Source organism: Notamacropus eugenii, chromosome 1, assembly GCF_028372415.1.
Source record: "Notamacropus eugenii isolate mMacEug1 chromosome 1, mMacEug1.pri_v2, whole genome shotgun sequence".
Classification (NCBI taxonomy): domain Eukaryota; kingdom Metazoa; phylum Chordata; class Mammalia; order Diprotodontia; family Macropodidae; genus Notamacropus; species Notamacropus eugenii.
In genome coordinates this window covers 79,125,767-79,143,269 of record NC_092872.1, presented here as the reverse complement: position 1 = coordinate 79,143,269, position 17,503 = coordinate 79,125,767, and the positions used below count along the sequence as shown (strand labels likewise).

The 17,503-nt window shown below is 44.4% G+C and overlaps 1 protein-coding gene across 3 annotated transcripts in view; it reads left to right on the top strand.

Moving 5' to 3' along the window:
* The first annotated feature begins 1,159 nt into the window (after positions 1 to 1,159).
* CIMIP2B (ciliary microtubule inner protein 2B) overlaps positions 1,160 to 17,503 on the top strand; it is a 43,767-nt gene continuing 27,423 nt past the window's right edge. Inside the window, exons 1-5 of one of the 3 annotated variants that reach the window (XM_072606918.1) lie at positions 1,160 to 1,425; positions 16,255 to 16,472; positions 16,670 to 16,866; positions 17,007 to 17,058; positions 17,164 to 17,352. In XM_072606918.1, coding sequence (XP_072463019.1) covers positions 1,397 to 1,425; positions 16,255 to 16,472; positions 16,670 to 16,866; positions 17,007 to 17,058; positions 17,164 to 17,352 — 685 coding nt within the window. In that variant the 5' untranslated portion in view covers positions 1,160 to 1,396. Of the gene's footprint in view, positions 1,426 to 5,496; positions 15,674 to 16,254; positions 16,473 to 16,669; positions 16,867 to 17,006; positions 17,059 to 17,163; positions 17,353 to 17,503 lie in introns of those variants that run through there. The other 2 variants (XM_072606911.1, XM_072606921.1) reach the window with 2 other exon arrangements.

Here is a 17,503-nt window from a genome sequence, read left to right as displayed (position 1 = left end):
TTTCTGAAAATGTATGTCTTATTCTACTGCATTCAGTCTCTGCCAAGAGGTGGGAAACATCCTCATGGTCAGCCAGCTGAAGTTTTAATTGGTCACTGCATTGATCAGAGTTCCGAAGTCCAGCCTTCCCATTTTACTGATAACTTGTGTTTACATAGTCTTTGTTTGCAAAGTTCTTTCTTCGTATTGCCCCCACAGTGCAAGGAATGCAAGTATTATTCCCATTTTAGAGATAAGGAAATGGAATTTTAGAGATTAAGTGACCTGCCCAAGATCACAAGCATGCAAAGTATCTTAAGTAGAATTAGAGCCCAGTCTCAGGTTTTCTAATTCTTCACCCTTTTTTTATCCCCATTTTTTCATCATTTTGTGGATGTGGAAACTTCGGCTCATGGAGCTAAAATAACTTGCCTAAGGATATACAGTCAGAATAATAACAGGAGGAATCAAACTGAGGATTCCTAACCCCAACGTGACCAGGTTCACTGCACCTCAGTGCCAATCATGCCAGGCTTTCACCTACCCTGACATAAGGGGAGGAAGCTTCCTTGCTTTGAGAGTAATGATTGGAAATTATGGTCAGTTTTTTTAAAGTACTATCTGAGGAGCCACCATTCTTCTGAAGGGGAAAGGGGTAACAGGTTAACAAGTGATTGTGAAATAAAGAGGTCCCTTTAATTATTTAGGTGTGCTGACCCCACCATTCCCATGGAAGTTCCTACTTTTTCACTGGGGTTAGTCACCGGTTGGGTCCTATGTTCCCTACTCTTCCAAGTCCCATCACTGGTCAGTCACATTTCTTCAGTTTATCCTAAATTCTGGACCTGGCCTGGTCCTCCATGTGTGTTCCAAGTCTCCCAGCTCCGAAGTCACACTTGGGGGATGGAGAGTCTCCTAGAGCCTTCTGGAGGCACAGACTCGTCTCCTGCCTAGGCTGACCCTACTCCTTCTCCTTCCCTTGAATGTGACCCGTCTTTCGAAGGTGTGAATCCTCATTTTCAGTGCTAAGCCTCCGCCCTGAAAGTGACCCCTCCGGCTTAACGTGTGGTCCTACTGTGTCCTACCTAGTGACGTCACTCCCCTCCCGACTCCTCCCCCTCGTTTGTGACCCCTCCCCTCACTGTGACCCCTCCCTGAAGGTGACCCCTCCCCTCACTGTGACCCCTCCTCCCACTGAGAGCCGGCGGTAACAGGTGGTTGTGTGCCCTCTCAGAGCAGGCTTCCTGAGCTTGGCAGATACCCTATTTTCTCCTCGTGCCCCCTCCCCAGACTGCCCGGTGCCAGGCTCAGCTCAGGGGCTTCTTCGCCTTAAACATCGCAGGATCAACTCGATCCAGTCCAGCCCGAACCTCCTCGGCTCTCCTCAGGGTCAGGGAAGGGGCAGCCAATAGTGGAAATGAAGTCAGTGACGTCACCGGCTGCTGGGTAGGTTCTTACTCCCCCCTCCCAGCCCCCCCCCGTGCTCTACGGCTCAGGGTCCACCTCCGCCCTCGCGCCACCTGCTGCTTCCAGGCGGTTCCCGCCCTACGGCTGGCAGGCTCTGGAGGCCAGGGCTGGAGCCCCAGGGGCGGGGGCCGAGGGGGCGGGGGAGACCGAGACGGACAGAGACACCGGGGAGACAGATAGACAGACACGGGGGAGAGACTGGGAGACAAAGACACAGGGGAGAGAGAGAGATACTGGAGAGACAGACGGACAAAGACACGGGAGAGACCGAGAGACAGAGATACCGGAGAGAAAGAAAGACAGACACGGGGGAGAGACAGAGACAGATACAGAGGAAGGAGAAAGAAACGCAGGAGAAACAGAGAGATAGAAAGAGACCCGAGAGACAAAGGGAGAGACAGACAGGGAGAGACGGAAAGATAGGAGGGAGGCAGACAGAGAGGTAGACGAGGAGACAGAAAGGCAGACAGGGAAGAGATGCAGACACGCAGGCAGGGACAGGCACCGAGACAGGTGGAGACAGACACGCTGTGAAGCAGACAGACACACAGACGGAGGCAGGGAGGTGCAGAGATGGAGACAGACACTCAGAAGCAGAAAAAGGCTGGGGCAGACTGAATCAGGCACCACCAAAAGGAGGAGGGAACCAGTCTGGCACCGAAACAGACCCAGGGATAGAGGGGAGATGAGAGCCCAGGGGATGAGGAACGAGGGAGGGAGACCGTCAGGCACAGACGAAAGAGAGAGGGACGCCGAGACCCAGACCGAGGAGGGCAGAAAAGCCGAGACAAAGACTGGCAGAGACAGAACATTTGAGAAGCAGAGGCTGACAGACAAAAAATGATTAGAGAAAGAAGTGGGGAGAGACAGAGAGAAAGAGAGACAGAGACACCACCCTCGGGCCAGGGACTGAGCAGGACCGAGACAAGGACACAGAAACTGACAAGACAAAGGAGGCAGGAGAAAGAGGTGTGAAATTGGCAAGCCCAGAAAGGGGACTGGGACAAAACAGGAGGACCGGGGAGAGAGACAGAGAGAGAAAGAAAGAGAGACAGAGACACCACCCTCGGGCCAGGGACTGAGCAGGACCGAGACAAGGACGCAGAAACTGACAAGACAAAGGAGGCAGGAGAAAGAGGTGTGAAATTGGCAAGCCCAGAAAGGGGACTGGGACAAAACAGGAGGACCGGGGAGAGAGACAGAGAGAGAGAGAGATACAGAGACACCACCCTCGGGCCAGGGACTGAGCAGGACCGAGACAAGGACACAGAAACTGACAAGACAAAGGAGGCAGGAGAAAGACGTGTGAAATTGGCAAGCCCAGAAAGGGGACTGGGACAAAACGGGAGGACTGGGGAGAGAGACAGAGAGAGAAAGAAAGAGAGACAGAGACACCACCCTCGGGCCAGGGACTGAGCAGGACCGAGACAAGGACGCAGAAACTGACAAGACAAAGGAGGCAGGAGAAAGACAGAGACGGGGAAAGACTCGTGAAATTGGCAAGCCCAGAAAGGGGACTGGGACAAAACAGGAGGACCGGGGAGAGAGACAGAGAGAGAAAGAAAGAGAGACAGAGACACCACCCTCGGGCCAGGGACTGAGCAGGACCGAGACAAGGACGCAGAAACTGACAAGACAAAGGAGGCAGGAGAAAGACAGAGACGGGGAAAGACTCGTGAAATTGGCAAGCCCAGAAAGGGGACTGGGACAAAACAGGAGGACCGGGGAGAGAGACAGAGAGAGAATATCTGGAAAGAAAAGAGAGAGAGGAAGATGTAGCTGGAGGTGAGGACCTGGAGGGATTAAAGAGGCTAGAGAGGTGTTGGGCCCTCGGTGAATCTGGAGCAGTTTCACTTTATAGCTGGCACCTAATAGATAAGGATGGGCCTGAAGATTTGCAATTTTTTTAAAATTATTTTTTCAGTCACCAAAATCTGCCTTCTCGTCCCACCGTGACTTGAGTACAAAAGAGAAACAAATCCCATTACAAACGTATAGAGTTAAGCAAAACAAATTTCCACATTGGCTATGTCCAAAAAAAAATGAGTCCCTTACCTCTCTCTCAGGAGGTGAGTAGTCTGTCTCATCAGCAGCAGAGTTGCGTTTCCCATTATGTTGACAAGTTTCTAATTCTTTCAAAATTGTTTTTGGCGTGTTGTTGTCGTATGAATTGTTTCCGTTTTCATTCTGCATCTGTTCATTTGAATCTTCCCAGGTTTCTCTGAAATCATCCCATTCATCCTTTCTTACGGCACGAAAGGTATTCCAGCACATTTAGAAACTATAACTTGCTCATCTATTCTCAATTTAAGGGCAACCTTTCTTTGCCACCTCAAAAAGATGGTAATATTTTTTGTGTTTCCTTAAGAGTATGTTTCTTAGGACTAATCCTTCCCTTAATCTACCCTCACTCAAATTCCCTTCCTCTCTTCCCCCCCTTTCCTCCTATTTCTCTGTATTTCTCTATCCAACTTTGTGTGTATGTATATGTGTGTATGTGTGTGTGTATTCTTCTCTCTTTTGACCAGTTCAGATGAGACTGAAGTTTCAAGTGTCAGCTGCTCCCCTCATCCCCTCCTCCTTGTTTGTAGAGATGTCTACTTGCTCATTCTATATAATTTCCCCTAACCTCCTTTTCCTTCCCCCATTCCCCCCATCATTCCTCTTCCCTTCTCTTCCCATTGAAGACATAATAGAACCACTCTCAGGCCTTTTCTAATTAGATTCCATCTATGACCCCTAATGATGATAGGGTTCAGAGGGGGACACATGTATCATATCCCAATATTTGATTATGAACAGTTTATTCTTGTTTAATCAATTATCATTGTTCATGTTTACCTTTTTTAATATGTTTCTCTAAACTGCTGTGTTTGAATTTCAAAATTTCTCCACAGCTCTGATCTTTTCATTAGGGGTGCTTGAAAGTCCTCTATTAAAAGACCTATTCCCCACCCCCAATATCATTGTACTTAGTTTTGCTAAGTACCTTATTCTTGGCTGAAAGCCCACATCCTTTGCCTTCTGGAGTATTGCATTCCAAGTTCTCTGCTGTTTTATCATGGTGGCTGCTGATCCTGAATATGGTCTTTCAGAATTCTTTTTTTTGGGTTTCTTGCAATATTTTTCCCTTTACCTGGAAGCTCTGGATTTTTTCTTATATTCCTGGCAATTTTCATTCATTTCATTATTTCAGGAGGTGACTGGTGGATTCTTTCTAATTCTGTTTGATCCACTGGTTCTAAGAAGTATGGGTGATTTTCTTTTAAAATTTCTTAAAATATGATGTCTAGGTTCTTTTTTGGGGTCATGGTTTTCAGAAAGTGTGATAAATCTGAATTTTTTTTCCCTCATTCTGTTTTTTAGGTCAGTTGTTTTTGTCAAATCTTATCTTCACAACTTGTCCCATATATCTTCCTTTCTCTTCTCTGACCCTATCACCATCCTCATGCAGGCCCTCATCACTTTATTGATGCTGTCAAGGACCTTAGCTTAAAAAGGCCAAGGTCTCCCATTGCATCCAGTCATTTTGATCTATATCAGGCCACTGAACCCAAATGGCTTGTGAAGCTGGTGACTCTATACAGCACTCCCACAGTTCCATCCAGTTCACTTGCTTGTCATGGCATCACCTCCCTGATTTTATGATCTTTGAGAATGAAGCACAGATAGCAATGCCTGGACTGTCTCCCTGCCTCAAGTCTCTCATCTAGTCTGTACTCCATCCAACTCTCAAAGTCTGATCATGTCACCCCACCACCCCCTACTCAGTAAACTCCAATGGCTCACTATGACCTCAGGGATCAAATTTAAGATCCTCTGTTTGGCTTTTTAAACCCATTTGTAACCTGGCTTCTTCCCATTTTTCCAGTCTTCTTATACCTTAGAAAGTATTCTATGATACAGTAACATTGACCTACTTGTTGTTCATCATACATGACCCTCCATCTGACTCCATGCCTTTTCACTGATTGTCTCTGTACCAGCTCAGCTCCACCTCTTTGCTTCCCTCAAGATTCAGCTCACATCTCCTTTTCTGCAAGAGGTCTTTATTGGGGTCCTTCTCCTCCATTTCCAGTACCTTTCCTCTATCGATTATCTTCAATTTGTCTTTTATATATTTCGTATTTACATAGTTCTCCCCCATTAGAACGTGAGTTTCTTGAGGGCAGGGACCATGTTTTTACAAGCTTTTCTTCATAGCCCCAGTGTTTAGCACAACGCCTGGCACATAATAATATGTTCTTAATAAATGCTTGTTAATTGATTCATCTGATTCATTCATCATGATTCCCCAAACAAGGATGCCCCATTAAGTTTTCGTTCAGTCATTTTACTTGTGTCTACTTCTTTGTGATCCCACTTGGGGTTTTCTTGGCAAAGATACTGGAGTGGTTTGCCATTTCCTTCTCCAGCTAATTTTACAGATGAGGAAACTAAGGCAAACTGGGTCCAGTGACTTGCTGTCCAGGTTCATACAAACTACTAAGTCTCTGAGACAAGATTTGAACTCAAGTCTTCCTGATTCCAGTTTCAGAGCTACATCCACTGTGGCCCTCTAGATGCCTCACTAGGTTTAGAGTTACTCAGAACCATACATAGCTTACAAGCTATGTCTACTTTTGCTAGTCAACCAGAGGATGCAGTTAGTTAAAGCAAAGTGATTTAATGAAATAGTGTAATGATAAGCATATCAATAAAGCATTACCCCCTAGGAGAACCTTAGACATGGACTCCTACAAATACACACATTATTAGTGGAAAGAGTGGATGCACTCTGTGTGGTCCATTGTGGCAGGGCACGCATGTGGAGAGTCACATACAAAATGGAGCCAGGAGGCGTATGTGGAAGAACAATTTGAGCTTCCTGCTGTCCTTGGGAGGTTTGCTCCCTATTGTTCTGTAGTGGCAGTAAGTCTCTGCTAGGAGCTCTCCTCAATGGTCTCATGTGGTCACTACAGGGACATTGTGGTTCTACCTTCTGGCCCCAGGAGGGCTTCTTGGCTGAGGCTCCGCTGTTCGTCCTTTGTTTTCGAAGAGGACCGATGACATCATGAGGGTGACATTCTACTTCTTTGTCATAAGCTGAAGACTGGGCTCTGCCACTGCTACTTAAGCGTATGGTATAGAGACGTTCTCTTATGTTCTGGTTCTTTCAGAGACACAGAAATCCTTCACACCAGTCATTAGACTACAGGAAAAAACCCTAGCTCAGAAAGTCTTTGCTAGAATAAGTAATATCTCCCCAGAAGGAGAGGATTTGTCCTAGGAACCAAACTCTCTCCAACACAGAATGGTCCCATCCAACTAGTGCCTTCAGGGTTAAATTTATGTTTCTAATCTTTGCTTCTGCTCACCAGTGATAGGGGTCTTTGTCAGAGGCCTGCCTTCCTTTTTAGGGTCAGAAATTTCTTACGGCTCCCAGTTTTAATTCCCAAATGACAAACTGTACCCAGTGAGCATCAAGTTAGAAACTGACTTCAAAAAAAACTGTCAAGGGTAATTATTTGACTTGGTGGGGCTTGGGGGGATATCCCCTAATTTCTCAACTCCAAGAATTTTTTCATCTCCAGTGCAAATTGATGGTGGGGAAAGGGAAAGAACTGTATCTGAACAAAGAAAAGCCTAAGGGTCAAGGTAATTCTTTTCTTCCAGCTTAGTGACATTGCTGGGTTTTTTTTATATGAATATATGTCCCTCTCAACTCTTTTCTAGGTTTTGAAGGCCCTCATCCTAAATATATTTTCCCTTTATTCTTTAGTAAAGCTTTATGACTGCCACCATGTCCTGCATTAAGAGATTTTGCTGACACCTGTCTTTAAGGGTTAGAGGGGACATTCAATTTCCTCAGTGGTCTGGCATAGACAAGGATAAAGAGAAATGGAAGAAACTCTTGGGGAAAGGAGCCTTGATGTTTAAGGACATTTCTTCTCACTGTCTCCTCTGAAAGTCTGCCAACTCTTGGACTGACGTGTAATCAATCTCTTTGTGTTTTATTAGTTCCTGTATATGTTACTTCCCACCATTAGAATGTAAACTCCTCGACAATGGCATGTGTTTGTATTCCTAGCACTTAGCAGAGTGCTCAGCACGTAATCAGTGCTCAATACATGCTCCTTCTATCATCTATCTATCTATTCATCTATCTATCCATCCACCCATCCATCCTTTTTTCTTTCTTTCGAGCTCTCTATCTTATCTATATCTATATCCTAACTGTAGTCCAAATTTGATCTCTAATTTGTGGCTTAATTCCTTCCCTAACCCAAACTGCTGCCTCTCTCTCTCTCTCTCTGCTTGTCTTCTCTTCTGATACCCCAACTCTTCCAATATTCACCCTATATCTAAGTATCTGAACCACTCCTTAAACATATCATAACCTTCCTTCTATTTTGGACCTTAATCTCAAATCTAACCACAACTCTAACCTCAGCACACCTAATTTGGCCTATTTTTTTTTCAAGGGAGAGGCAATGTTGTACGTTGGAAAAAGTGTTGAATACAGAGTCAGAAGATCTGAGTTTAAATTTTGGCTCTGCTACGTACTATGAGAACTTGGACAAGTCAGCTCCTCTCTGTGGGCCTCAGATTCCTCCTCTGTAAAATGAGGGAACTGGAAGAGATGACCTTTTGAGTTCCCTTCTAGTTCTAAATCCTCTTGAGCTTTCTGTCTCCCTAAATAATATGCTATGCTAACTCCTCATTTCTTCCTCCCTCCCTGGCTCCACCATATTTAGTTTCCAATCTCAAACATACCATTATCTAACAGTCAGTCACTTTTCTCATCTCCTGCCCTACCTGCTTTTCTTTCTCTCCCAATCCCATTTCTCTTCCTTTCCCTTGCTTAGTGGTAAGAGAGCCCTAACCGTGCCTGAAACCCATGACTTACTCTTCACCTCATTCATGCCTTAATCCCAAGTCTAAACTGATGAAGTCCTAATAGAGCTGCCCCCAGCCCAAGTAGTCTAACTTCATTATAGGCCCATTGTACCCATCTTCCCCTCCCCCAGATAATGTCCTAATTTCTTTACATATGCCTCACTGCTCACTAGAAGAGCAGGTATGTCCCTGAAACATAGTTTTCACAGAAACAGCAGGCATGGGAACCCAGCCACTACCCAGTCATGAGCCCCAGACCCATTCTCACAGAAACAGGTGTGTTCCTGTAGTCAGTCACAATCACAGCATCCATCTAGACCAAGACAGGACCACAACACCTAACCTTGACTAGACAGGACCACAATAGCTAGCCAGCTGGAGGGTAACCACCAAACCCTAGATGGGACCCCTCGTCCATTACCTCATCTCTTAACAAACTCCTCTGAATCCTTTCAGACAGTTCCACCACAACACATCATGAAACCTCAACACAAACTGTACTCAGTTCTAACCAAACTTCAATATTTCAGGGAGATACAACTTAACTCCTTTCACTGCTATAGAGCAAATCCTCCTGTACCTTAGTCTATATGATTTTCTGTGATTAAAATAAATTATTGCCTTCAGGGAGACCAACCTTGTATGATGTTCCTTTTCTAATTTAGCTAATCTGGTCCTCAGATAAGTCATACCTATCACTGAGTCTGTATTTGAATGAAACCTTTCAACTTGATATAGAACTTTTCAGAGTTTGAATCATTGACATAATCTTCAAGAACTCAGATCATCTTCACACCATCAGCAGGCCTACTGGTGGACTAATTTTCACCATAATCTGAGTCATGTCCAGTTGACCATATGTGAGCATAGCCCATATCCAAGAGCCAGCTTGTGTCAGAATTGTGAAATAGTCAAACCAAATCTTGCCGCTCTAAGCCTCCTCTTCTTGGACTCCCAGACATTTAACCAGGGCTCAGTATTCTAATTCAATTCATGCTGAGGTGTTACTATCATACCTTCAGAATCATGGAATCATGGAAAGGGACCTCAGAGGCCAACTTATTCAACATATACTTGAATAAGAATTCTCAATTCTAGTTAGTCCAAGCTAGTTCTTTTACTGTTCCATCTTCCCTTTGCCTTAAAATCCCTAAACATATTTTTTGCCTTTAATGTGACCTCCATTCCCTTAACCTTTTAGTGCTTTCCCAGACCATTCTCTAGCTCCTTTTTCCATTCACCAATCATGCTTTTCCAAACCTCAACTCTGGATTACTGCCAATATCAATGTCCTTTGCTCCTATGCATCTGCTGAAAGAAGTTGTAGGAAACCATGAAGCTATGTTGATTGAGTCCACTACAAATATGCCATCCAATCTCAACTGGGCCCTCAATGCAGAATGGTAAACATTCTATTCCTTTCTCATTAATTCACTATCCCACTCTACAGCAGCTGCTCCAAACAGTCTTGTGTCTCTATAAACCTCCATGATGCTTCCCAATCTTGACCACCCTCTCAGCTGAGGACTTCACCGCATGACTGAATGAAAAATGAAACTCATTTGCTGAAAACTCTCTCTTCTCTCTTCCTCACCTTACATCTTTTAGAAATCTTCTGTACTATCTCTTCCTTCACTCCAATCTCAAAAAGAGGTATTGCTTCTTTTTGCCAAGGCCAGCCCCTCTACATGCACCCTCCCAACTTCTCCAGCAAATTTCCCCTACTATCAACTCCACTCTCTTATCCTTAATATCTCCCTTTGCTGGGCTTTTTACTCTGATACCTACTACAAACAGCTCAGGTCTCCCTCATCCTTAAAAAACAAAAACAAAAACAAAAAAACCCCCCAAAAAATCCAACAGAAAAACCAAAACCCTATCCCATCAAACCAAAACCTTGATCCTATCGTCCCCACTAGTTATTATTCTATATCTCTTTTTCCCTTCATGGCTAAACTCAGCACCTTCATTTTGTTTTCTTTCTACACCCTCTGCAATTTGGTTCTGCCTTCCATCATTTGAGTGAAACTGTTCCCTCTAAAATCTCTCCAGATCTTTTCATTGCTAAAGTTAATGACCTTGTCTCAGTCCTTATCTTCTTGACCTCTTTGCAGACTTGCATCACTTTCTCCTCCTGGATACTCTGACGTCTGGTTGTTTATGACATACATGTATCTGTCTTGCTGGTTCTATCTTCTATAGGAGGCCTTTCCTGGTCCCTAGGGCTGCCTTCTGTTCTCTGATTACCTAGTTATTTATAGGTCATTTTTCCCGTTGAAATGTAAGTTTTGTCCTTAAAGAATTTATATTTCAAGGGGGAAACAACCTGTAAATAACCAGGCAATCTTTGTATCCCTAGTTCTTAACACTGTACCTGACTTAGCAAAGGCTTAATAAATCCTTGTTGATATGACTTGTTGGCTTGATTGTTCACCTTCCATTTGAAAATGTTTAGTGAGATCAAAACTTACTAAATATTATGGGTAGTTCATTCAACTTTTGGATAGCTCATGGGTTTTTCTCTAATGTCAAACTCTTTTGCAACTTTTACCCATTATTCCTAATTCTGCTCTCTAGGTCACTCGAAATAAGTCTAACATCTCTTCTGTGACAGCCTTTCAATTAACTGAGATATTAGGTTCTTACAAGTTTTCTTGTCTCCCAAGTAAACATCTCTAGCTCTTTCAAAACAAGTCCTAGTATACCGTGGTCTCAGTTCCCTTCACCAATCCAGGTCACCCTCTTTTGGACATAGTAATTTTTCCTAAAACAGTTTCCAGAACTGAACACAGTGCTGTTACCTGAGTAGCATGGGAGACTTATTTTTCCCTTGTTTTGAACACTATGCAGCCTAGGATAGCATTAGCTTTTTTGGTTGCCGTATCATGACTGCTGACTCATACTGACCATTGAATCCATTAAAATCCTCAAGTTTTTTCACACAGGTTTTACTAGTCATGTCTCCCTTAAACTATACTTATGGAGCTGATTTCTTGAATCCCAGCTGTAGAATTTTACATTTAAATTTGAATTAAATTTTATTAGATTTGAATCATTGTTTTAAGGTCTTAAGATCTTTTTGGGATTCTGACTCTTGTGATCTAGTGTGTAAGCTCTCCTTCTCAGCTTTGTGTGACCTGCAGTGTTGACAAGATGTCCTTTATGGTTTCATTTCATTGTTGACAAAAAGGCTGAATGGCATTGGAATCCTTCTTCAGAGATTTTCCTTCAAGTTGTCATCTACTTATTAATGACTGCTGATGACTCTGGGTTCAGTCAATCAGCCAGGTTTGAAGTCACTTACCTGTGTTACTTACATCTAATTCATATTTCTCAATCTTGCTCGGATAATTATGACTTTTTTTGCTAAATGTTTTTTTTTTGAAATTGAGCTACACTATATCTACAGGATTCACCTGATCTAACCTTTCAATAATCCCATCAAAAAAAGAAAGTGAACTTAATTTGGCATGACCTGCTCTGGGATGAAGCCACACCAACCTTTTTATGATTATTACTTTTCATTTCCAATGCTCATAAAACTATCCCTTTAATAATATAGCCATCCCTAGTCATTGATTTTCCTCTTGCTTCCGAACAGCTTTAAAATGTTTTTAATGTCCTTAGCGCTCATTGTCAGCCTCATGAAGCTCATTCTAGGTCTTGGTGCTTCTGACACCCTTAAAGGCCTTACTCAGTCATTGTTACTTACTCTTGTTCACCATCTTCTCTACTTGCCTTGTTAAGATCAGTGTGTCAGTGGAGGGCCTATGCTCCCACATTGGGTTCTTCTGGACAGTGTCTCCTCTTTCTCTTAACTGGAATCATTTGTGTGTGTATTCAGAATATCCCTCTTAGATTTTTAGGCCACTTGGGCTTACCTATCCTTTCTCTGAATCTTTTGAAATCTTTTCTTCCCAACACCCAACAAATATCCTCCCCAAGGATATGTATGTCCTCTAAAGGAAGTCATGGTAGAATATGAAGCACTTTGTTGCCTAGTTAAGGGAGATATTTTTTCCATTATCTTTTATCACATGTAGGGAAGCATTTGATTTATCCACTTGTAAATAAGGATGACTGACCCTATGTATGGAATTGAGTGTAACCTGTGCCTAGACTGTTCCCTCATCTACTTTGGGTCCAGGATAATAATAATCTGGTGACAGAAAAAGATAACTCAATCATTTAACCTCTCTTAAGTTTCTGATACTACTTTGTGTGACTGTGGGCAAGATATTTACCTTCTCTGGGTCTTAGTTTTCTCATCTGTAAAATGGGTAGGGGTGGGGATGGGTTGGACTAGCTTTCCTGTAAGGCCATTTCTACACCAATGACTCTATGACTGGTAGAATGTTGTGGTTGATCGCCATTCCCTTCTCTCTATAAGCTTTGGGGTATGTGAATTCACAGACAGGGTGATACTGCTTCAGAAAGCATGTATTCTAGAACAGGAAGAAATGTTTGAGAGAGAAATGAGATCTGGACACAGACTCCAGAATGGGACTTTTCCTCTTCCTTCCTTTTGTGTTTTGAGAAAATCTTTCTATCATGCAGATGACAGGGAACAGAGAACTTGTGCATTTGGACTGGGGCTCCTGGCCTATCACTTAGTGGGCAAGAGCAGTAGACTTTTGGGAGTTGGATTCCTGGGTTGCAATGGAAATTACACAGCTGCAGCATTTGAGCCCATGTGTCCAGAGATTGTCTTCTGGTGCTCAGGGTCACAGGGCAGCTGACCACAGAGAATGAAGCATTTCACAGATTCACTGTGCTTTGAGACTCAGATTGCAGAGCTCAGATCATTCAAGGTAGATTCAGAGTGCTAGGGACTGGTCCCTACTGAAAAGCCCATTGATGGGAGAGTTGGAGGGGAAGATGACTTAGGGGCATAGACTTAGAAGTGACCTTAGCGGCCACTGAATTCAACCCCCTTGTCTTACAGATAAGTAAACATAAGTCCACAGAGGTTGCACATAACATAACTTACAGAGGTAGGGATCCAAATCTAACTCTAGATACCCAGTGTACTTTCCGCTGATCTTGGAGTCCCAGACATATAATCCCTCCTTTAATCCTTTCCACAATGTATAGGTGTTGGATGAAGCTAATCTGGAGGAGTTCTAAGGGCTCCATGTGGGAGAACATAACAATTCTTGCAATTTCCCTGGGTTTCCTGAGTAGGCCTCACTACATACCTGTGGCATGTTGAATGCCAATGTTTTGTGAATGCTGTTTGACATTTTGAAAGGCCACATATGAGGTGAGGACAGAACTTGAGATTTCCTACTTTTAAATAATTTTGAGAAATATTTCATTCCATTCCCTAGACCAATACTGAATCCTGGCCAGGAGTTTTTGCCTCAGTGCATTTAACTGCATGGCTTGGTGGCATGAGAGGCTCACCTACATATACTAGACAAACTCAAATGAGGCTACTGATTGGTAACCCAAGGACAGTACCACCTCAAGGAGATTCCAATTTCTTGCTTGATAAAAGAGAGTCTCTCTGCAGGCTTAGGGAAGTCAGAGAACCAAATGACTTGGGCAATGCCCCAGGTGTCAATCATATGGAACATCCTCCAAATAAAATGAACCCACAGTTTTCAGACACACAATTTCAGAGCTGCAAGGGAACCTCGGCAGTCTTCTGATCCATACACACAAGGAATCCCTACTATGCCATATTCAACAAAGTTATCCAGCCTCTGCTTGGAAACCTTCATTGAGAGGGAAATCACTACTTCCCGAGGCAGCCCATTCTGTTGCTCCTGATTCTGCCTTCTGGGGCTAAAGAGATTAAATGTAATTTCTACATGGCAGCCCTTCAAATACCTGAACTCAGACACAGCTATCACATCCTCCATGAGTCTTTTCTTTTCTGGGTTAAACATCTCTGGTTCCCTTAGCTGGTCCTTACATGACATGGATTAAAGGTCCTTCATCATCCTGATTGCCCTCAGATGCTCCTCAGTGTCTTTAAACTGTGGCTCCCTGAACTGAGCTCAATACTCCACATGTGGTCAGGTGCTTCCCCATCTTAAATTCCTAGCCTTTTCTTTTCCCCAGAATCTGTAAAGCTTCCTTCCATACTCTTAAGATCAAACCTCTTTACCTTAATCCTCATTATTCATTTTTCTGTTGTATCCGTGGCCCCATTTGGGGTTTTGTTGGCAAAAATACTGAAGTGGTTTGCCATTTCCTTCTATGGCTCATTTTACTGTTGAGGAACTGAGTACAGTGACTTGCCCAGGACACACAGCTAGTGTCTGGAGCCTAATTTGAACTCAGGAAGAGGAGTCTTCCTCGCTCTGCCACCTACCTGCTCCACTTCAGTGTTTTCTTCTCTTTTCAACAGCTATTGTCTATTACCACTAATTTTGGCCAATTAGTGCAAATACAAAGTTGTACAAAGTTTTATGTGCTCATAGCTTGTCTCTAGGAGACTGTAAACTCTTTTGAGGATCAGGGACAAAGTGTCATAATGAATCCCCTACAGTGAATTAGCACAGAACTGGTGATATAATGACCACTAATCTCTTATTGAATTATGCCTAATTTAAAAAATACTACCCCTCTTCAGTAGTCACTCAATCCTGCCCAGTCCCACCTTCCTCTTTTTCTACCTTTCCTTCTTGTGCCTCCCAAATAATTGCTTTATCTTTCCTCAGTGAATCAGATTGCTTCCCTGGGTGTCCCATCACCACAGATCAGGGTCTTTCCAAAGACAAAAATTATGTTATCCTCCTTGCACTAAGAGTTCCAGAAGGGATGTAGACAAATCTGCTCAGGGCAGGGATAGGCTCCTATCCTCTCTTTTGTGAAAGGTGCCCTCTAACTCCATTGACTCAAGACAAGGGTAACAGAAGGCTGTGTTCTCTCTGATAATGCATTCATTCACAAAGCATTTGAAGCACTTTCCTCACTTACCCTGTGAAGTAGATTGCCTAAGAAGTATTATCCTCACTTTAAAGAGAAAACTGAGGCTCAGAGATTGAACTAAATTGCAAGGACAATGCTCATCTCTACTACATCCTATCCCTTCAGATAAGGCTGTGTCTGCATCAGGGTTTGACTTACCCTGGGCTAGGTGTGGCCCGTGTGCTACATATATAACAGGACTACTGTACAGGGGTGTTTGTCTGACTCTAAGGCAACCTGTTCCTTTCTCCCAAGTCCCTCCCCTTGCTCCACCCACTCCCCCTAGCCCTGCCCTGCAGCCCTGGACACAACAGGCATACACAGGCCAGAGCCTGATTGAGAAGAGAGCCTTTTTCTAGTCCAGGGCTATGGCCAGCTCTGCCTTCCCCCCAGGGCTACCACCTCGGGGTCCTTATTACATCCCAGGGTAAGACTTCTCCACTGTAAGTACTCCCTTACCCAAGGTTGTGGGGGTATTGAATAGGCAGCTGGGAGTGTTGTTGGGGGTGGGGAGGAGTGGTGGTGGTAATGGTTAAATCAGTGATATCAGGCCTAGAAGACAAACTAGGGTGGAAGGACCCAGGGCTGGAGCTGCCATCCGGCGAACAGGATGGTGAAGCAGGGAAATTGTGACAGCTATCTCCTGGCCCCCATCCTCAGTGGCATGTTGTCATCTCCTTGGTAACAGCTGGAGAACATGGCCACTGAGCCAAGGGCCCCTTTGGTCTGAAATATGGGTAGCCTGTTTCATCCCTCCAGCTTCCTTGCACTGAAAACAAAATACGAAAAGCCCAATTACCTCACCTTGGATGATAAGGGACAGTTGAGGCCTGGCAAATTGTTCTCTTCTGCTTCTATGCAGAGAAGGGATGGGGTAGCAGGATATGGTGATATCAGATATATGTAGGGATCATGTTTGCCACAGTAGTATATGGTGGTGTCGGGAAATATGGGGATGATGGAAGGATGTTAGGGGCAGGGACTGAGTGGGTGAACCCCATACTGTAGGTATACTGGACACTGCCCACAACTTGGGTTCAGCCTGGGTAAGACTTATGGACAACTAACTGGACAGTTGCTGCTGTCTGGTCCCTCTGGCCTGCCCTGGCCCCCTGCCCACCGCATGCTTCTGCCCCCGATCAATAATCCTGGACATCCTAGGGCAGACGAACATTCCTGGTATGGACATGAGAGGATTAAGTTTGGCATGATTCCAGGATACACAGGTATGGCCATTTCAAATATTTGCCACTGGGGGAAAAGGATACATGAATAAAACTCATTCTCCCCCATTCCAAGCCCCAGGGAAATAGGCACATTCCCTTAATATTTAGCTCTTATTTTCCTCACTGCCTTTATGGGGCATTCACTTCCTCTTCCCTGTAGATAGGACTCCCTAATCATCTTCAATATGGCCTTCTAGGCTTTGTGCCCCGGTCTCAGCACATCTTTGCCAAGAGATGCACTCAGGTCTGGGCTGAAGCTTTGAGGGACTTCACTAGCCATCTAGGTACAGGGTATAAGGAGATGCCAGAGGCTGAGAAGTTGGAGTCTAAGCCAGAAGATGAGCAGCTGAAGCTAGAAAAGCACCTGAAGCTGGAACTGGAGCAAAAACTCAAAGTGAGGCGGTAGGGGAGGGAGAGGGGTTTCATTTCTTACCCTTTCAGGGGGAAGTTGCCCAAGGGTGTCTGCTCCCCTAGACCCTAAGAATCTGTGTGTGTATGATATTCTGTTCCCAATCTCCTTTGGTGTCTCCTCAGGCCTCCCCCTATTCCATGGATGACAAAGATCCTAACAAGTTCTTCATCTCAGGTGAATAATGGGTATGGTGGGTGGGGGGGATGCAGAACACTCCAGAGGGATGAAGAGAGAGAGGGGAACCCTTCTCTTAGAATCTGGATGTTCTTTTCCTCACAGGGTTTACTGGATATGTGCCCCGAGCCCGTTTCCACTTCGGCTCTAGTTTCCCTGTCCTCAGCAATCAGGCTTTGCAAGAATTTGGGCAGATGTGCCCAGGGGCCAGGGGCCAGAGGGAGGATAAGCTTCTTCCCAGCATTTCCAGGACCTACTTACGGAATGTGGTGCCCTCCTACAAGGGTGTGCCAGGTGAGATCTGGGGTAGAAGTTTGAATCAGATGGGGAGGGTCGAAAGCTTTGGGGAGTTAGAGGCACAGGACAATAAAGGTCCTAGAAGCCTGGGTTAAAGCAGGTTGGTACTGCTATAGAATACCAGATGGGGTGGATGCAACATCAGTTT